General features: G+C 45.8%; 2 protein-coding genes across 2 annotated transcripts; both read right to left on the bottom strand.

Moving 5' to 3' along the window:
- Positions 1 to 1,867: 1,867 nt before the first annotated feature.
- Positions 1,868 to 3,085, bottom strand: LOC125929234 (olfactory receptor 52D1-like). Its single transcript, XM_049640228.1, has one exon. It carries the CDS (start codon positions 2,885 to 2,887, stop codon positions 1,868 to 1,870), a length of 1,020 nt encoding a protein of 339 aa, XP_049496185.1. The 5' UTR covers positions 2,888 to 3,085.
- Positions 3,086 to 12,939: 9,854 nt separating this feature from the next.
- LOC125914083 (olfactory receptor 52H1) lies at positions 12,940 to 13,909 on the bottom strand. Its single transcript, XM_049619233.1, has one exon. The coding sequence runs from the start codon at positions 13,894 to 13,896 to the stop codon at positions 12,949 to 12,951; it is 948 nt and encodes a 315-aa protein (XP_049475190.1). The 5' UTR covers positions 13,897 to 13,909; the 3' UTR covers positions 12,940 to 12,948.
- Positions 13,910 to 18,967: the final 5,058 nt, after the last annotated feature.

Genomic DNA, 18,967 nt, shown 5'->3' with positions numbered 1-18,967 from the left:
TCCATCTGCTGGGCCCTCCTGTCCACATAGATTAAGACTAACCTGAGACACACTGAAGGGGCCTTGGGATGGGTCTCTTTCAGGAGGGACTATGGTCTTTCCCTCAACTTTAAGGGAGGAATACCCTAGAGGAAAATGTAACCCTACCTGCTCCATCTCCAGGACAGAAGCCATTTATTTAATTAAGTGACCTTGGATGCAGGTCAAGCTGTGAATCTGGGGGGATTGCTTCAGCAGCACAGTGCTGGCTGCTCTGCTCTGTGCCTTCCCTCACACCTAGAAGTCTGTCCTCCTCACTGTTCTGAGCACTGTATATGTTTCCATCCCACCCAACTAGTATTCAAATGTATCTGCTAATTCAAGCTCCGGATGTCAGCAGCCTCCACTCCCTGTCCTTCAAGAGAGCCCCCTCCCAATATCTTCTTGTCAAGCCTCTGGTCCTCTGGGCCTGGTACCTGGGGTACCCTAAAGAAAAGGAAGAGTTGGTCCTGAGTCATAGCTCAGTGTTCCTAGGGCTGGCCACCAGAAATTACCCCTTTCTCTTCCACTATGTCTACTGAGAACTTCCCAGGCAGTGGTGAGTCTCAAACCCCCAAATACCTAAGAGGATGTCAGATTTCCTATGAAGACTGCATTTTCCCATTGAGAAATTTGTATCATCCCTTATTATTTTCCTACTTGTCATTGCAACCCCAATTCAGATATCATAGACATTCAGCATAAAGGCCATTTGCTAATGCATCCCGTCCTTTATAGCCCTTTGCCCAGCACATAATACCTACAAGAGAAAGGCATATGAAGTCTCTACTTTTCCTCCTAGGGAAAGGATGAGAGAGCTTAAGTGAATGGATGACTCCAGGAAGAAATGCCTTGGACTCTCTTGGGCAATCCTTGATGAGAGACCATACCTTCATCTTGCTTTACAGATTTTCACCTTCTGACTCCCTGCTCACGGCCTGGGATCCATTCTCCATCAGCTCCTGTGGCCTAGCCTCTGTCCCAGAGGAGCCACAGAGGTTAGGGAGGTATGAGAGGAATGAGTTGGGAACCCTAAGCTACCTGGAGCAGAAAACCTATCCCGAATCACTGCGCAGGTGGGTGTTACTAGAACGTTATGGAAAAAGGGATGGAAAGGAGGAAGTATGAAAGAACACAGAGCCTGAAGCACGACAACTAGTGCTGGGGTCATCTTCCTATATTCTGCCAATGAAAACTAGTGAGGGGATCTAGCCGGGAGAGCAGAGGAAGGCTCGGCACATGAGCAGACAGGAGAAAGAGCTTAGGTGGGCAGCATGGGGTAGTCCACTGCCTTCCCTCCCAGAACCAGCAGCTCTCTCAAGATTTAGGTGTTAGTCTCCAGGTCAGAAAGCACATCAATTTCCAGAGCTGTGTGCTCTTTTATTCATATTGCGCCATTTCCTCAGGCCCTCCTGTCTTCATTCCTTCAGCAAACATGGAGTTCCTGCTTAGCGTCATGCGCTATACAAAAGGCCCCACTCAGAGCAACCTTTCAGTAATCCGGCCCTGGCTGGTCAGAGTGATGGGGAAAGATGAGATCTTGATGACCAGGCTGCATCCTGGGCCTCCCTGTTTGCCACAGTCCAGGCCCAGTCTGTTCTATGTGTGTGAGATGCAACTGTGGAGATCAATACAGAGTTAGAAAGAGCAGGAAAAGTCTATAGACACGGTAGACCTCTGTGGCGAGATGTGTTCAGTGCGCATTCTGTCCACGAGATGGGAACAGGGCTGGGGTGACCATAGCGCCACCTATCGGCAGATGATGAAGATGCCCTGGTCAGAGCTCTGCTCCAAGGATTGCTGTAGCACTACTTGGCCATCTGACGCACAAGCTGCAGAAAACATGTGCTCATTCACTGCTATGGGAGGCCCTCTCAGGGCTCACACCCCTTACGGCTCCGACCCAGCACAATCGAAGCAAGTGCCTGAGCCTCTGAGCGATCTGTTGGGTACGTACTCCATAGACCACAGGGTTCAGGGCAGGGGGCACCACCACATACAGGTTAGCCAGTAGGATGTGGATGTGGCCGGGCACCGTATGGCGGCCGAAACGGTGGGCCAGGAAAGAGAAGAGAGCGGGTGTGTAGAAGAGAGTGATGACACTGGCATGGGCCCCACAGGTACCCAAGGCTTTGCAGCGGGCACCGTGGGACGGCAGGCGACAGACAGCACGGAGAATGAAGGCATAGGAAGTGGCGATGAGCCCGAAGTCCAGTGCTGGGGATAGAAGTGTGGTGGCTAGTCCGTACCAAACGTTGGGGCGCGTGTCACCACATGCCAGCCGAGCCACACCCATGTGTTCACAGTAGGTGTGGGGGAGCTCCCGCTGCCCACAGTAAGGCAGTCTTTGGAGCAGGGCCACAGGGGGTGCCATGACACAGGCACCACGGGTCACGGCAGCCACCGCCACTCCACCCACCACATGCTGTGTCAGCAATGCCCCATAGCGCAGAGGCTGACAGATGGCCACATAGCGGTCCACGGCCATGGCCAGGAGCACTGAAGATTCAGCAATGAAGGCCACATGGGTAACAAAGAGCTGAGCTAGGCAGGCCGCGAAAGAGATCTCTGCTGACAGGCCCCACAGCACAGCCAGAGCTTTGGGTACCGTGGATGTGGCCAGAACCAAGTCAGCAGCTGCCAGAAGCCCCAGCAGCTGGTACATGGGTGCCTGAAGTGTCTTATCAGCTTCCACCAGCCCCAGTAGAAGGACATTCCCTGCCAAAGCAGCCATGTACAGCAGACATACAGGCACCGCAAGCCAGGCATGCAAGGTCTCCAGTCCTGGCACCCCCAGCAGGACAAAGGGACCGGGCCCAGAGATAAGCACAGTCTGGTTGAGAGCAGCCAGTACAGGATCCATTTCCATCTCCTGGTTCCACCTGGCTCTGTCCCTGCAGGGTATGAATGAGGCCTGTGAGAAGCAATCATCAGTTCCCCAGAGATTTCAGATAGGTGGGGGTGAGGGTCCAGCCTTTGGGTACTAAAGCATTTGCTGACAGCCCTATGCTGGCCTATGGATTTCCTAGCCATCTGTGGGTTTGCTAATGTTTCCATATGATAAATGAAGGAATCTGGCTTCTGACAGGTCAACAGACCTACTCCAGGATACCCATCTGGTTAATAAAACTAGTATTTGAATCAAAACTCATCTGATTACAGACCACACTCTTCTGACAGTCATCTCTGGGAGGAATGTCTCCTCAACATCCCAGGCACATGAAAGCATTGGAATATGCTTTTCCTGATGACCTGTCCCAGAGGAAGTTATTCGTGTCAAACAAGCCCAATCTTGCCAACATTCTCTGTGCCCCCCTCTACCCCAGGGAAGCTATAAGTCAGAAGGAAGCATATATGGAATGGCTCTTTTTCCATTCATTCACCCACAGGTGCTCAGACAAAGCTCCTCTTCCAAAGTCTTTTTCCAGAAGCCACTTTATTAGCTCACTTACCCTCCCAAACAGTATATTCCTTCTAGTTTGTCTAGTATTTTGTCCCAGCTTTCAATGGCTTTGAAATTCTTACCTCCAGCTCTATTCATAATAGTTCAAAATGCCTGGGTTGTGAAAATTAATCCCTGCTTTGACCAGTGTAGAAACTCATCCCTTGACTCAGTTTTGTGGCTCTTTTTTCTTCTGTTCTTTGTCCATGGACAGACCCTTTGGGTTCTGAAGAGCTCAGTCTGGAAAAGTTTTGATCACCCAGAGGACACAGAAGAGCATCACGGTTTGGCTGCAGTGGAAGGGACTGGGTCAGATACCACAATGACAGTGCAGTATGGTGCATCCAATGGTGGATGTGGACAAACTTTACTTACCTGGGTTTAGGTGGATAAGGAACAGCCTAGAAAAAGGATGCAAGCTAAATGTGCTTTCCACGCTCTTCCTAAAGACCACAGTTATGTCCATGAACTTCATGAGATAGTGCATTTGGTATTTTAAGCTGTTCCAGGGAATGAAGGGGCAGGTGAGCAGAGAATACAGTGGTCTGGGCATGGGGGCGGGAGGGATGGCTATCAAGCATTTCATGGTCCATGTGTGCTCTAGGCTTCTCTGCAGCAGTGCCTCCTGGGCCTTTTTTCACAGCCCTACATTTTGGCTCTTGCAGAGAAGTGTTAGGTAATAAACCAGGATAGACTTTCCAAATAAAAGTCTTATTGGTTTAGAAACCAGAACTTCCTTCTGAAGAATAAGGCTTTGCCAAGTCACGGGGTCTGGTCTACACTCTCTCATGATGGGGGACCCATGGGTTCCTCTCCTCCTGACGACCCGTGGGTGGGGGATGTCACTCTAGGACAAACAAGACAGGGCCAGCCTTTCCAAGGAAAGAAAGATGTCAACACCCTCAGGGCCTGGGAACGTCTCTCCCCAAACCACAGGACAAACATGACCTGTACCAGGCAGGGGCCCCATAAAAAAGTCCTGAACTCAGGGTGTGGGCCCTATCAACACACTTCCTTATGGCAAAATTCCAGGGACAACTGCCCCATATCCCACATTCCCACAGTCCACACTTCTTCTCCTTCCATCTCCTCTCAAAGGCTAAGAGAAAGGGGAGAGGGAGAGGCAAAGACCCTGCTCCCAACCTCCAGCCTCAGCCTCTGCTTTGTGCCTGGCTTTCTATAGACACAGTTGCAGCTTCTCATCTTTCACTGCCTGCTCTGCCCTCTGCCCAGTCTCACATGGTCTCCAGGCCTCACACAGTTCAGCATCTTCTCTGAGTCAGGAGTTGCCAAGGGACATGTCGAGGGGGTGGAAGTAGGATGCCCCTCCTCCTGAGCTCCAGGCAGAGCAACGTCTCTGAGCTAAGGGCTGAAGTCCTGGGGCCTCTCCTGTGTGCTGCTGCATGCACAGTATCACCCTGTCTTGGGACCCTTTCCGTGATCAGGACACCAATGCACAGAAAAACTAAGGTCACACATATCTGGGACATGGAACAAGGACCCCTGCATCCCAGTCCAGGACTGTTTTCTCTCCCAGAAGCCTTGCCATGTTCCTCACTTGACAGCAATTTCCTTTTGGGCAGGAGAGGCCACCTCTGCCACTCACACAGACTCTGCAGATCATCTGGTCCTGGGTCTCACTTCCACGCTGACAGTGTCCTCACTCTGACTCCATTCACACATGCGCACCTTTGTACTGGCAGGGTCACTGGGGGCGCACAGACCTGCCTGCACCTGCTGCAGACTGAGACCCGTCTCCCTCCATCGATGCCTCCACCCCGTGGGTTCCAGGCCAGAGCCCGTGTCCTTCCTCGTCCTTCACTATGGATCCTTCTCAGACAGCCTCCCTGTCCTCAGAGTGGCTCATGTACTGTGTCCTGCCCAAGGGGCTTGAGAGACAAGTTTCCCCTCCAGGGAAGAGCAGAACAAGAACATATTAAATGTGGCTGGCAGCAGTAAGACAAAAAGAAGGCAGAAGGGAAGAGTTCCAGAACTGAACTCTAACAACATGTGCTAAGTCCCAGCTTTCTAATAGGGTTTGGGCCGAATTGATTGAGTACTTTGAACTTCATTTCATCAGAATTTGAGATCCCCATCCTGAATGTGGAGAAGGAAGGAGTGAGAGGGAAACCTATCACAAAGGTCCATTTTCCTTGTTCCGAGTATTCCCAAGTCAGCCCAGTGGTTCAGATCTAGAGCATGCTCCAAGGCCACATTATCTAGGTTCACATCCTACTTCTTCCACATACAAGCTGTTGAGATTCTCAACTTCTCCAAGCCTTTATCTCTTTTACCTATAGTAGGGATAAAGAATAAATGTGTCTCTTTTACAGGTATTTTTTAAGGATAAATAAAATAACATGTAAAGCAATTCTGAGACTTCTGGGAAGATAGCAGACTAGGAGGATCCTGAACTCACCTCATCCCATGAATATGCCAAATAACACTCACATCAGGGTTACGAACCCACAACATGACCCAAAGACCAGCAGAACGGGCTCTCCACAGATAATCATAGAGAAGAGGCCACATCAAAAACAGTTTTTGATCTAAAGTATATGAATTGAATTGTGAAATGATGTTTTCACTTAAAAAGCAATAAAAAGTTTTAAACATGAATAAAACAATTCTGCCTGAAACACAGTGCATCCCCAAAGCATGTTAGATAGAATAATCATTATTACTTTTAGCACTTATAATTTTCCTTGAGCCCATTCCTGTTGCGTTCCTTTCCTCTGCCTTTCTAGTTCTCAATTTCAAAACCTGATCAATCATGCATTAATATATGTTACAAAAACAAAAAGATGAGATGGGAACTGAACTAAAGAGTGTTGAAAACACAGGGGTGCTGAACTTGGAAAAAACTATGGCTTGAAGGTAGGCTGAGAGTATCAGATTAGAACTGATGAGGGGCACCTGGTTGGCTCAGTCAACCATCCAACTTCACTTCAGGTCATGATCTCATGGTTCGTGAGTTCGAGCCCCATATTGGGTTCTGCTGTGAGCATGGACCCCTGTTTGGGACCCAATCTCCTTCTCTCTCTGCCCCTCCTCTGCTCTTTCTCTCTCAAAAATAAAAAAACAGTTAAAAAAGAATTGATCAGAAAGAGAAAGAACTTCCTTTGCCAATGGAGCCAAGAAAAGAAAGTTGAACACAAGACTGCTTCCACATAAAATAGAATGTGGTGATGCTGTCCTCTAATCCCTACTCCTGGTCCCCAGCCCACACCTTCCACATTTTTCTGACCCAGAAAGGGTGAGAAGGGGGTGCTGATACCTCACCCTCAGTTCTGAAACTTAACGGCCACGGTGGCCTCTGCCTCATGCTCTCCTTTGCACCCCGAAGTTGTTCTCTGAAAAAGAGTCTGAACCACCTATTTCCGTCAGGACAAAGAGGCTTCTCAGACCATCCCATGGGGATGGGCAATTTAGCAGCACCTTCAGTGCTTGGCTCACTGTGGGATAAATCCAGGTAGGGCACAGGGAGGAGAACTTTTCAGGAGCCCCCACACCCTGTCTAGGGGGTGCCTGATCTCGGCTGATGAATTCCTGCTGCTGAGGGGTCGGGAGCTCTCACCTCTCTGCTGCGGAGTTGCGATTAGAGACGAGGAAGGGCATCCAGCCTCCATGTACCCAGTGCTGCTTCAGTCCCTACTGCTCCAGCTGGTCCATTCAGGAGTCAGTGCACTGGTGACCTGGGAGACTCCACAGGTGCTCCCGGGGCAAGCCTGGGGGAGAGCAGGGATGGGTGGGAAGGACTTATGAGTCGCTTCTCAGGGCCCTCGGGAGGGCTTGGACCCTGCATCCCTGGTGGGGGATTGAGAAGCTGCTGGTCACAGCTGTGCACTGTTAATGAGGAATTAGCAGCGGTCTGCAGTCCTGTCTGCCGACTTTCCTGGTCCCAGGTCTCTACACCTGATGGGCTCAGGACCCAGGAGAGGAAGAGACCAGGCAGGACCACTGGAAGGGGCACAGAGAACTCAGATGGAGATGTGCCTCACCATACACAAATAACACACCCGGGTGCCACCCAGACATGGAGAGTCATCGTCACTTGGCATCCTTTCTGCCCCCCAGCCCTATAAACAGACAAAGAAGTGTGATGGGAAGAGCCTGGGCTGTTGAGTCCTGCAGACTGGGAATGATTAAGGCTCCACTACCAGACAGCCTGCAGCAAGTTACTTAAGTATTCCGACCCCAGTGTTTTCCTTTGTACAATGAGGATTCCTGGATCTTCCCAAACAGGTGATGTGAAGATGAGCAGCGAGCGTGGAGCCCCAGCAGGTGCCTGTGTTAGGACAGCGGACGCCACATCAGTCAAGGCCGTGGCTTGCAGAGTCAGCTGAGGAAAACTGGCTGTCAGTCACGCCTGCTGGGCCCACATGGGGTCCTGCCAGACCCGGGGGTAGACATAATTCCTTTCAAAACATCACCCCTCCCTCAAAAGTGCCCTCCCTTCCACGGAGCAGGGCCTGAGAGGATGTGGTAACGACAGGTCTTTCACGGTATTTCCTCCACAGCGTGGATTTTTTTGGAGACCTAGTTTGAATGAATTGTTTTCTGTTCACACTGTCACAGAACAAACTTACAGATTATCAAAACAATTCTGTACTATTGTAAAAGTGTCTTTTAATATTCTAGAACAGTCCAGTAATCTCCTCTCATGTCCAGCCTTTCCCTTGTGGAGTCAGTGTGGATACGTTGTAACGGGAACTGTAAAAGCAGCCGTTGATATAAGGCGGGAGACTGTCAACAGCAAGCCCACTGTGCAAACATGAGGATTTCTTCCTAAGAGTCCTAAATGAGGAATCCACCCTGCACTTGTGGTTGCTGTAGGCCGGCTGCCCATTTTACAATGACAGCACAGCACCACATGTTTGGGAACTAGGTCATGTTACAGAAGCCAACTCACAGAGCAAATAAAGCTTTAAAGTATTTTTCGTTGCCCAACATAATTATTTTATTATATGTGTGATTTGCACATAGCAGTGACTTGAAAGAGGAGTTATTCTTTCTAAAGTTGCCAACAAACCGAACTAACTCTAAACTGATATAAAACTATGAAGGATACAAGTACCAACAAAGGTTTTAAGTTTGGTGTCAAAGTTGTTCTGATGGAACAGTGACAGCAATGGACAAGAACTGCAGTGCTAACAAGATTGTAACAAGCTTACATCAGAAGTCTTGTTAGGAAAAATGGATCAGCTAAACAGAATAAGGAATAAGAATGGGGAATTGTAAAAATGTGTTAACTCCAGATAACTGTCTTCATTGTGTGATGGCCCCAAAGCTGATTAAAACCACAGCGGAGTGACTGTTATTTTTTTTAATGCCTTATAAAATAGTTTTAAACTTTTTTTTTAGTTTAATTTTTTCAAATTTACATCCGAATTAGTTAGCATATAGTGCAACAATGATTTCAGGAGTGACTTCCTTAATGCCCCCTACGCGTCTAGCCCATCCCCCCTCCTACACCCCCTCCAGTAACCCTCTGTTTGGTCTCCATATTTATGAGTCTCTTCTGTTTTGTCCCCCTCCCTGTTTTTATATTATTTTTTCCCTTCCCTTATGTTCATCTATTTTGCCTCTTAAAGTCCTCATATGAGTGAAGTCATATGATTTCTGTCTAATTTCACTTAGCATAATACCCTCTAGTTCCAGCCACGTAGTTGCAAATGGCAAGATTTCATTATTTTTGATTGCCGAATAATACTCCATTATATATGTATACCACATCTTCTTTATCCATTCATCATCAATGGACATTCGGGCTCTTTCCATACTTTGGTTATTGTTGATAGCACTGCTATAACCATGGGGGTGCGTGTGTCCCTTCGAAACAGCACACCTGTATCCCTTGGGTAAATACCTAGTAGTGCAGTAGTAGGGTAATTCTACTTTTAGGTTTTTTTTGGACATATTAATTTTTAAAATTTTAAATTAAAAAAAATTTTTACTTTAACATTCCATACAGATTTAGCTGAGAGACATAAATGTCAATAATACACCATTACTGATGAATTCTCTAAATAGCCATAATTAATATCTCTATGCAATTATTTTAATCAACAAATTGGTTCTTAGAGATATGCATATACGCCTACTTAAAGAATTATAAAATTCAATGGACATTTGAATTTCTATGTATTTTTTGTAATCATCAAATAGGTAGTAAGATAAACTTGTAGTTCCACATAGAATTTAGCAATATTTTATTTTATTTTTTAAATTGAGTTTTTTACCTGTTGAATTTTATTTATTTATTTATTTATTTATTTATTTTAAAGTATAGGTTCAAAGCGGCAGGTATATAACATAAAAATCTCCAACTGCCTCCTTACCTCTAAGACAGACATTGAAATCTATTCCATTCCTCATTTTTAATAAGCCCTACATTATTCTTCTGAGCACAAACCTACATTTAGTTGTCATTTTCTTACAATATAAGACATAAGTACACTATCTGGTCTAGGTACAGTGTGCAAGTGTCTGGCTAAGGTGCGGGTAAACAGGACGGTGGGGTGACTAGGCATCGAGAGCTAAAACATAAGAGGCAACACAATGGAATCACAGACACCTTGAGAATGGTCACATGTGGAAAGTTTGGAGGAGAGGGTTTAGAGAGACACATTCATGGATCCCTATATCTGTAGAATACAGCTCTAAATTCTGATGATGGGATAATAAAACAGTTTCATCCCCCATTGATAGGGTCAACGTATTTTATATTTAATATAAGTGATGGGGAATTTATAAAAACAACGGATAGGAAACGATAACTTACGTATGAGAAAGTTACTTGCTGATATTTGCATAATTATTGTCTTTTAAATCCAGCCAGAACACATAATTTCATTCATAGTTTGACACTGGAACGGAATGTTTGCAGCCAGTGTCACCACAAAGAACCATTGGGGCAGCCAGGGAGGAGATCGGACCTTGAGGGAAGAGAAACACCAGGCTTAACCTGTTTTTTCCTCCAATGAACAGTACAGTGGAGGGAGGATTTTAAGTGACAATGATGAGCTCAGAGTTGCACATGCTGCTGAGATTCTGCTTCCAGATGAGAATGGCAGTGGTAGTCAACTACTAACCTGACATTAGATTAGTATTTTACAGTCTGCAATGCACATTGATCTACATTTTTCATGTACTCCTAATACCAAGCCTATGAAGTAGGAAAACAGACACTGAGATTTATCAGGATGCTCTTTTGAAAACTGAGATAGAGAGTTACCAGAAAAGAGGCCATAAGTCACAGAAATAAATGAACTGTCCTGGGGAAGAAGTAGAAACATAAGAACATATAACTAGCTCAAAGATAGTGGGAGAGGGTAAGGGAGACAGTGCAGGAGACAATTGCTTCCTATGTTGGTTTTTCTAGGTCATTAGGCTTTCATGTGAGCCATTCATGCCTGTTGGTGAATAACCACGGGTTTGAGTCCCTACCACGATGAAACAAGTATGTACTTTTAAATTAGCTCAGTCTAGGGGCGCCTGGGTGGCTCAGTAGGTTAGGAGTCCAACTTCAGCTCAGTTCGTGATCTCCTGGTTCACAAGTTTGAGCCCTGATTCAGGTTCTGTGCAGACAGCTCAGAGCCTGGAGCCTGCTCTGAATTTGTGTCTCTGTCTCTGCCCCTTTCCTGCTAGTGTTCTCTCTCTCTCTCTGTCTCTCTCTCTCTCTCTCTCTCAAAAATAAATAAACTTATGAAATAATAATAAATAAAAATAATAAAAATACAAAATAAATAGCTCAGAATCTATTTATTTACTATCCCTTCCTTAGTAAACTTTTAAAAATATCAGCTCTTGGCTAATCCATGTTCTCAGCAGAATGGAAATAATCAGAAGAGACTAAGAGATCATCTCTTCAGGGCATTTCTAGCAGCTGGCACAGAAAGCAGGCTCCTCCCTTAGAAGGATGTGGCTTAATTTATGACAAGAGGCTTCACAGAAACAAGAAAAATGGGCTCTGATATTCCTACTCATGTTTTCTTTTTTACGAGAGTGAGGTTGTGTCAAGTGGGGAAAACTCTGAACTGGGGGTTGGCAGAGTCTAGTGTAGCTCCACATTGATGACCGCCCCGCTGTGTGCCTTGGAAAAGTCACGTTCACTCTGCTGGCATCAGTTTCCTCCTCCTACAATGAGGTTCCGATGATTCCAGCCCCACAGGACCCGGCCACGCTCCCCCCTCCTCCCTGCTCCTGCATCCCCGCCTCGCTCTGCTCCAGACACGCTGGCCTCTGCTCTGTGCACAGTCATGTCACACTGTGTCCTGCCCCAGGGCCTTTGCCTTTGCGGTCCTCGCTGCCCTGTCCTCCTCGTCCACTTGTAGTGCATCACTGTATTTGCTGCATTTTTCCATCGGTTACATCCCTCTTTGAAGGTGTAGAACTTGTTCTCTCGTTTCTCGTGTGTCACTCTCCTGAGAATATAAGCTCCACAAACGCAGGGCGGAGTCTTTGTATCGTTAACCTTCACTTCCCAAATGCTTAGAACCGTGTTGCAACCCAGTGGGTACCCAACAAATAATTCCAAATCGGCGGATAATGGTCAAAAGAAGAAAAAAGATTTATTGTAAGAACTCTAGATCTTTTTTTGAACACGGCAGTGTTGTCTCTAATCTAATCCTGTGGAACTAGATGCATCTTGCCATGGATGCATCACTTTCTTGTAGATTTTCTCTCCTCATCCCCCTTCACTGCACTGATGTGTCTTGTAATTGATTCTCTCTTCCAGTCCAGGAAATACACTCTGTCGATAAAAGTCCCACAGGGACTTAAACATCTACTATGCTATGTCACTGAACTGGCTTGAGGTCTCCTGGCACATCTCTGCGGCTCACTTTCTCAGTGTCTTGGAGCCTAGAAGCTCCTCTCTTCTGCCAGCCCTGGAGCTAGAATGCAGGTGTTGAGAAATACATGCTCTCTCCTCCCCATCACAGCACTGCTGGTAGATGGCGCTGCTCCTAGCCCTTGTACTAAATGATTTTATGTGTCATAGTGGGACGGGGTGCATTGGTAGAGACCTGCAGAAGCATATCATGGACAATAATATTATTGAATATAACCACCAATGCTCCTAATTCATCTACAAATGCCCTCAATAAGAATTCCTCATGGATATTTTCACTTTTAGTCTCTCTTCTGTTTCTCTGCCTCACTTAACACATTTTTTCTCCCTCCCGCCCAGTTGCGAATCTCAATTTCCAAATTTGTATTGCTTGGTCCATTCACAGTGAGTCAGCTCTCTGTTTTCACCTCTTCTTCCTGATCAAATTCTGTGCAACTTCATGCTCCACAAGCAAACAGGTCATCAAGGAATTTTTACACGTAGAACCGTCTCCTTCATAGAGGCCACACCATTTTCCTCATATGCAAAAGCACCTGCAGGCAGTTCTCATTTTAAAAAGAATGTTTGTTTTCTATCTTACTACATTAATATCCCCAATAGAATGACGTCAGCTTTTCCATAGCACATTGAAACATCATTCCGTAGCCTTGGTAGAAAACAAAAGTATGACCTTATCTCGGATCTGCTTGGTCTTCACTCCATAGACAATGGGGTTGAGTGCAGGGGGAATAACTATGTAGAGGTTGGCAAACAGGATGTGGAAAGTGAGGGAGACATTGTGCCCAAAGCGATGCGCAAGGATGGAGAAAAAGGCAGGTGTATAAAACATGAGGATGACACAGACATGGGAACCACACGTGCCAAGGGCTTTGTGGCGGGCATCCCGGGAGGGGAGGCGGAAGACGGCACGGAGGATGAGGCTGTAAGAAACGGCAATAAGAATCACATCTGAGATGACCGTCATGATGGGGACACCAAAGCCATACCAGATGTTGACGAAGATGTCAGCACAGGCGAGCCGGGCAACACCTATGTGTTCACAGTATGTGTGCGGTATGATGCGTGTCCTGCAGAAAGGCAGGCGTGTGAGCAAGAATACAACTGGCAGGATAATGCAGAAGCTTCGAAAGGAGATGCCCACTGCAATCTTGATGATGGTCCTGGGAGTCAGAATAGTGGTGTATCTCAGGGGAGAGCAGATGGCCACATAGCGGTCAAATGCCATGGCCATCAGGATGGCTGAATCCAGGACAAAACTATAGTGGAGGAAGAACATTTGTGTAAGACACCCTGGGAATGTGATTTCTCGAGCCCTGAGCCAAAAGATACTGAGTGTCCTGGGAACACCAGCTGTGGACAGGACGAGGTCACTCACGGCCAGCATGGCGAGAAAGGAAAACATGGGTTCGTGAAGGCTATGCTCCACCGCGATGAGGTAGAGAAGGATGCAGTTTCCCACCACGGCCACAATGTAGATGATACAGAAGGGAATCCCAATCCACACATGGCATTGCTCCAGGCCTGGGATCCCCACCAGAATGAAGGGTCCTGGGTTGTAATTGCTCAGGTTGAAAGTGACCATCGTCGAACACGGTGACACAGGCCCCAGGTCCTGAGGACAGAGGGTAGTAGAGAGTAGTTAGGGTCATGTGAGTCACTCTCACTTCCAACCACTCATGACTATTGCCTCCTAAAGATAAGATGATTTATCATTCAACGTGGGACACCTTTGAAGTGAAAATAGGTTGATATTAAAACGACTGCAGGTAACTTGCATAATCCTGGGTTGTCTCAGATATATTGAGATAGATAGTCATACTACCTAACGAGAATATGTTCATTCATCTGGCCACCTTTGCCCTGTACACAACTCCTCCAAGCAGCTTTCCAGATGGGCTGCAATCACTCTTCTCATTTTATGGTACGCTACTGATACAAGTTTAAAATTACAGCACATACTTTTTCCAGGTGGAAATAGTTTCTGTGAATTCACAGACATTATTGTTTGCTTGGTCTTGACAAGACCTTGACAAGATCTGCTTGCTCTGTCATGTGGAATTTCAAAATTTGTCCCAGGATACTTGCTTGCTCTTTCAAGGATCTGTAATGACCATGACTCTCAGATTTATGAGGTCAACACCCCTTCATGGCCATCCAAAAATATAGTCAATTCAGCAAACACAAATTGAGTTCCTACTCTACACTGGATAATACGTATAACAAATAAAAATTAGCAAAGTTCCATCTAGTGAAGTTCTTGGGTCCTTACTCCTCTCCTCCCCACACACACACACAAAAACTCATTTTCAAGTACCCCTTAGCTATACAGCTGTATAACATCCTAACATTTGAACTAATAACACTCCAAGTTGAGATTTCTGTCCAGAAGACAAGTGTGTCTTCATAAACTCATATCCTATTGGATATAAACATAGGCCCCTCGAGATACATTGTCTCACATACACACAATTTATATTTATGATCTCAAATATTCCCTGATCTATACTTACATTCTCTCATACATTTCACCATAATAGATTCACCTACCTATACTCCTACAAGATACACTCCCCCTAGCACCTTGCTCTCTGTGTCACACATACTCACACAGACCTTACACATATGCATACACCATACACATCATACACAAGGCGCACATCATACAAACACATGGCGAGAAAAATATAAACAACATATTTCACAAATGAATTATGGAACTGCTAGTTGCCATGTACGTTTTTACTTGCAAAGCTGCTCTTTCAAAGACTAGTTTCCTCACCTTCTTCCTCCTCCAGTGATGTCAGTACATAGGAAGTTACTTATAATCTACACATAACCAACCATAGAGCAAGGCCAAGCACTCCCAGGAGCAGCACTGGGAGAGGAAGATGGTGATGTTCCTACACCTACGATTCCTGGACTTACAAGGCCAAGCTCATGTTCAGCCTTGTGCCAACCCCCACGTTTTAGCTCATTCTAAGGCCCAGCTCGTCAGACTTACTTTCATCACTCTTCTGCTTTTGGTAAAGGGAAACAAAATACTCTCTTCTTTTCTTTCTGAACCTCCCATTTCTATCAGTAAAAAGGTGTAAAAACACTTTTCTTGGAGCAACAGAACCCTCTTCCATAGCATCTCCTTTATATTAGATTCTGGGCTCTGGGAACACATCCACTGTTCAAAGGTGGCCACAGTCCAGCTCCCTTTTGCTGAGTATTCCTGCTCTCCAGCTGAGTGACCTTCATCTGGTTCTTAAGCACGGAGGGCACCTAGTCACCACCTGTCACCAACAGGAGAGAGCTGATTAGGTTGTTCAGGCTTCTTGTGAAAAGTTCCATCCATGTGCTGGTCACGTCCTAGAACAAAACCCACATCAGGTCCTTGAAACCAGCGCTTGGAATTGCTTCTCTCCCAGCTCCTGTGAGGTCGTCCTTTATTCACACCTATGCGAGGAGGGATCTTCTCTAGTTTTTGTGTGTCATGCACTCAGACACAACGCATCTTCATACAGTCATCCAAGCATCTACAAACACACATACGGACACACATGGGGCGAGTGAACTCTGAGGCTTGTCATTCTAAGGTCAGATGAATCTGGAATGTGGGGCAATCTATGAAACATTTCGGTCAGTTCACCAAGTCAGTGCCACCAATAGAGTACAGGGAACATAGATGTTAAAATTACTTTTCTAGATTAAATGAATTTAAGAAAGTGAAAAAAGAAATTCTTGATTGGATTCTATTGAAACAAATCAGTAATGGAATATGATGTATAATTGTGGGAATTTAAATAAGACTCAGGTAATGGATGATATAAAATGTAAGTACTCATTTTATTAAATTTTGTGTGTATAGCATTATGGTAGATAAGTGCATACACACACACACACACACACACACACACACACACAGATGCCACAGTATCTCAATAAAGTACGGGCCATAAGGATATGCTATGGAGCCAGATGGATGAGCACTTTCGTCCCAGATCCATATTTATTGTCAACCTGTGTGGACATACCTGAACGATAATCCTTAGGTCCCACATTTTTCAAAAGAGCCTAATATCTATAATTCTCATTTATTATAAGGACAAATAATAGATCATATTTGATATCGCCTGTATCGTCAGATGACAGAGACAGACAGATGCATATACTAACCAGAGTATCCCCAGTGTACACACACACACACACACACACACACACACATCTGCACACTTATCCCACGTTTTAGGTGAGGACAGTGAGTCCTTGTCACATGTCGGACCCAGAAGTTTGCTGATCTCAGTTACTTGACCATGCTTAACACAGGTGTGTGACTGTGCATCCGTTCAAATCTTTTGTGGTCCCTTAAATGGAGTATCTGTGTGAGTCTTGTGACCATGACCTGGACTTCTAAGTGGAAATCACTCCAGAAAGGAAGTGACAGTCTCAGTGCGTGTCTCCTAGAAATGGAGCCCTGAGCATTCACCCAACCCCTCTTTCTGGCCAATCCTGGTCCAGGCCCCACACCACAAACAGCCAACACTCACCTATTCATGGAGATTGGGCCAGACCAGAAGAAGAAAGGTCATACTGAGAGATAGCCAGAAACTGCAGGAGGAGCAAATGCACCAAACAAAGAAAAAAATGGACGGGAAAGCCTGGGACTGGTGGACAGGTAGATTCCCTGCCCATTTATTATTTCTGGCTGATGTTCAATGGGGGGGAGGAAGAGGTAAATAGGGCCTCAGGGACATCCTATCACTCTCAAGGGGAGAATGGAGAAGTTCATGTCAACCCTGCCCATGCCTGGCAGTTCCTATTGCCTACAGTTGTTTATTTTTATGTTTTGCATCACACGTGAGCCCGTATGCCTACGGGACATGGCTGTGCACGTGCCCACCTGCCACATCTCCTCAGGTTCCAGCTCATGTCCTTGCCTCTGTGATAAAGGGCTTGGACGATGCACTTAATGTGTGCAAGAAGGTGATAATACAGTACCTACCTCTCGAGATTCTAGAAGGGTGACCAACTAGATAGAACAGTGCTTGTGAAAATGCCTAACACAGGGCGGGCTCACTGAGCCCTTGTTAAACTGCTCACATGGCCCATGACAAGATGATCTACTGCCTTCAAAGTGGGGCGCCAGCATCTGCCTTCATAGGCTCCACAGTGGATCTCTGTGCCTTGTTTTCCCCTGGGGGCCCAATGCATATGTGGATGTGAGCATTACAACCGGAAAACAAGAAAGTGGGTTGGCACTGCCTCTACGGAGGCAGAGGAGAGCAGATCCTGGACGCTATTTCCTTTGATGGCCAAAGTCAGTATGTTGCCCTTGGCAATCCAGTGGCTGCTGTTTTGCAATATCTTTGCCTGAACATCCCATTTTTATTTGAAATCCGTCACGTCCTGAACTGCATCCACTCCCCACCCTAGTCCTGCTCTCAGTGCTCCCAGGATCAGCAAATGTCACTTTACTGCTCATGAGGATTGAAGTTTCTTATAAAAATGTGCTGCTGAGCCCTTTTAAAATGCCCTCAAGCCATTCCCTTCTCTGTCTCATTGTCCAGCTACCTTCACTTCTTACCTACACCACTCTCATGGCTTCCTAAAGGATCAGCATATTTCCTTGTGTCTCCCTCCTGCCTCTCCCTTCTGCACACTGCTCCTCCTACCTTGCGTATCTGATCATGTCCTCCCTTCGCTTCAATCCTGTTCTGTTCTCATCTCTGAGTCCTGGCACCTGCTACTTCCAGTGGTTTTGTCAGTCTTCATCCTTATTTTCCTCTTATCTTTACGTTTTCCTTAATGGGACTCAACCCCAGTTGAAACACTAATATAATTTTTATTGGTAAAAACCAATATGAACAATAAAGTACAATCTTGTGGGAAGACTACCAGATATGCCCACCGACACTCTTGGTGGCTTGGAGCCCAGGTCTGTTTAGACCTGACAGGCGCTTATCCCTCAGATCAGCAGCCAGGTCACTGTCCCTGGGACGTCACAGCCAGAGTCTCTGTCTCTATGCTTGCGCAGATATTGGTCAATAACCCTGAGTAGTGGACCCCAAATTGACAATTGTTGGTCTTTGTCTCATCCACAGGCATATTTTCTTCTGGTTGGACACACTGTACAAAACTTTCATTTGTTCCAACGGTTATCGTTTTAAATCCTGTATCGCAAGACTGTTGAAAATAACGGACAAATGCACAATGGTGTTTTGTTTGATGTACTAGAAATGGAAGTTCCTTGGCCAATATTTTACAGGAAGAGGAGATATGTTTAAGTCACATAAGTGTACAATCCTTACCTTTGGTGTAATCTGTCCCCTTATGGAAATGTCTGCATTCCTTTGTTGATTATGTGGAGCAGAGCTGGTTATGGAAACTTGAATGAGTCTCATATGAACATCTGGTCTAATCAGAAGGTTATGTAGAACTTGCAGCTTAGTGTTGTCTAATAAAAATCATTGTCTCAGTTAATGATTTCCACTGGACTAAATAGGAATGTGCCCCGGTGCCCCTTCCCACTTTATTTATAATTTACATCCTAAAAAATTGAGTCACACCTCTCAGCCTTCACACTTCCTTAAATATCATCAAAAACTATTATTTTACACACAGATATTATGGTTCTATTCGCAAGATCGAAGGGTAGCACCTTAATGGAC

Source organism: Panthera uncia, chromosome D1, assembly GCF_023721935.1.
Source record: "Panthera uncia isolate 11264 chromosome D1, Puncia_PCG_1.0, whole genome shotgun sequence".
NCBI classification, from domain to species: Eukaryota; Metazoa; Chordata; class Mammalia; order Carnivora; family Felidae; genus Panthera; species Panthera uncia.
Note: the sequence above shows the minus strand (reverse complement) of the source record. Positions and strands in the feature narration are given on the sequence as shown.

Coding starts and splice junctions, on each gene's coding strand:
- LOC125914083 (XM_049619233.1), bottom strand. CDS start 13,896: ATGGTCACTTTCAACCTGAGCAATTACAACCCAGGACCCTTCATTCTG.
- LOC125929234 (XM_049640228.1), bottom strand. CDS start 2,887: ATGGAAATGGATCCTGTACTGGCTGCTCTCAACCAGACTGTGCTTATC.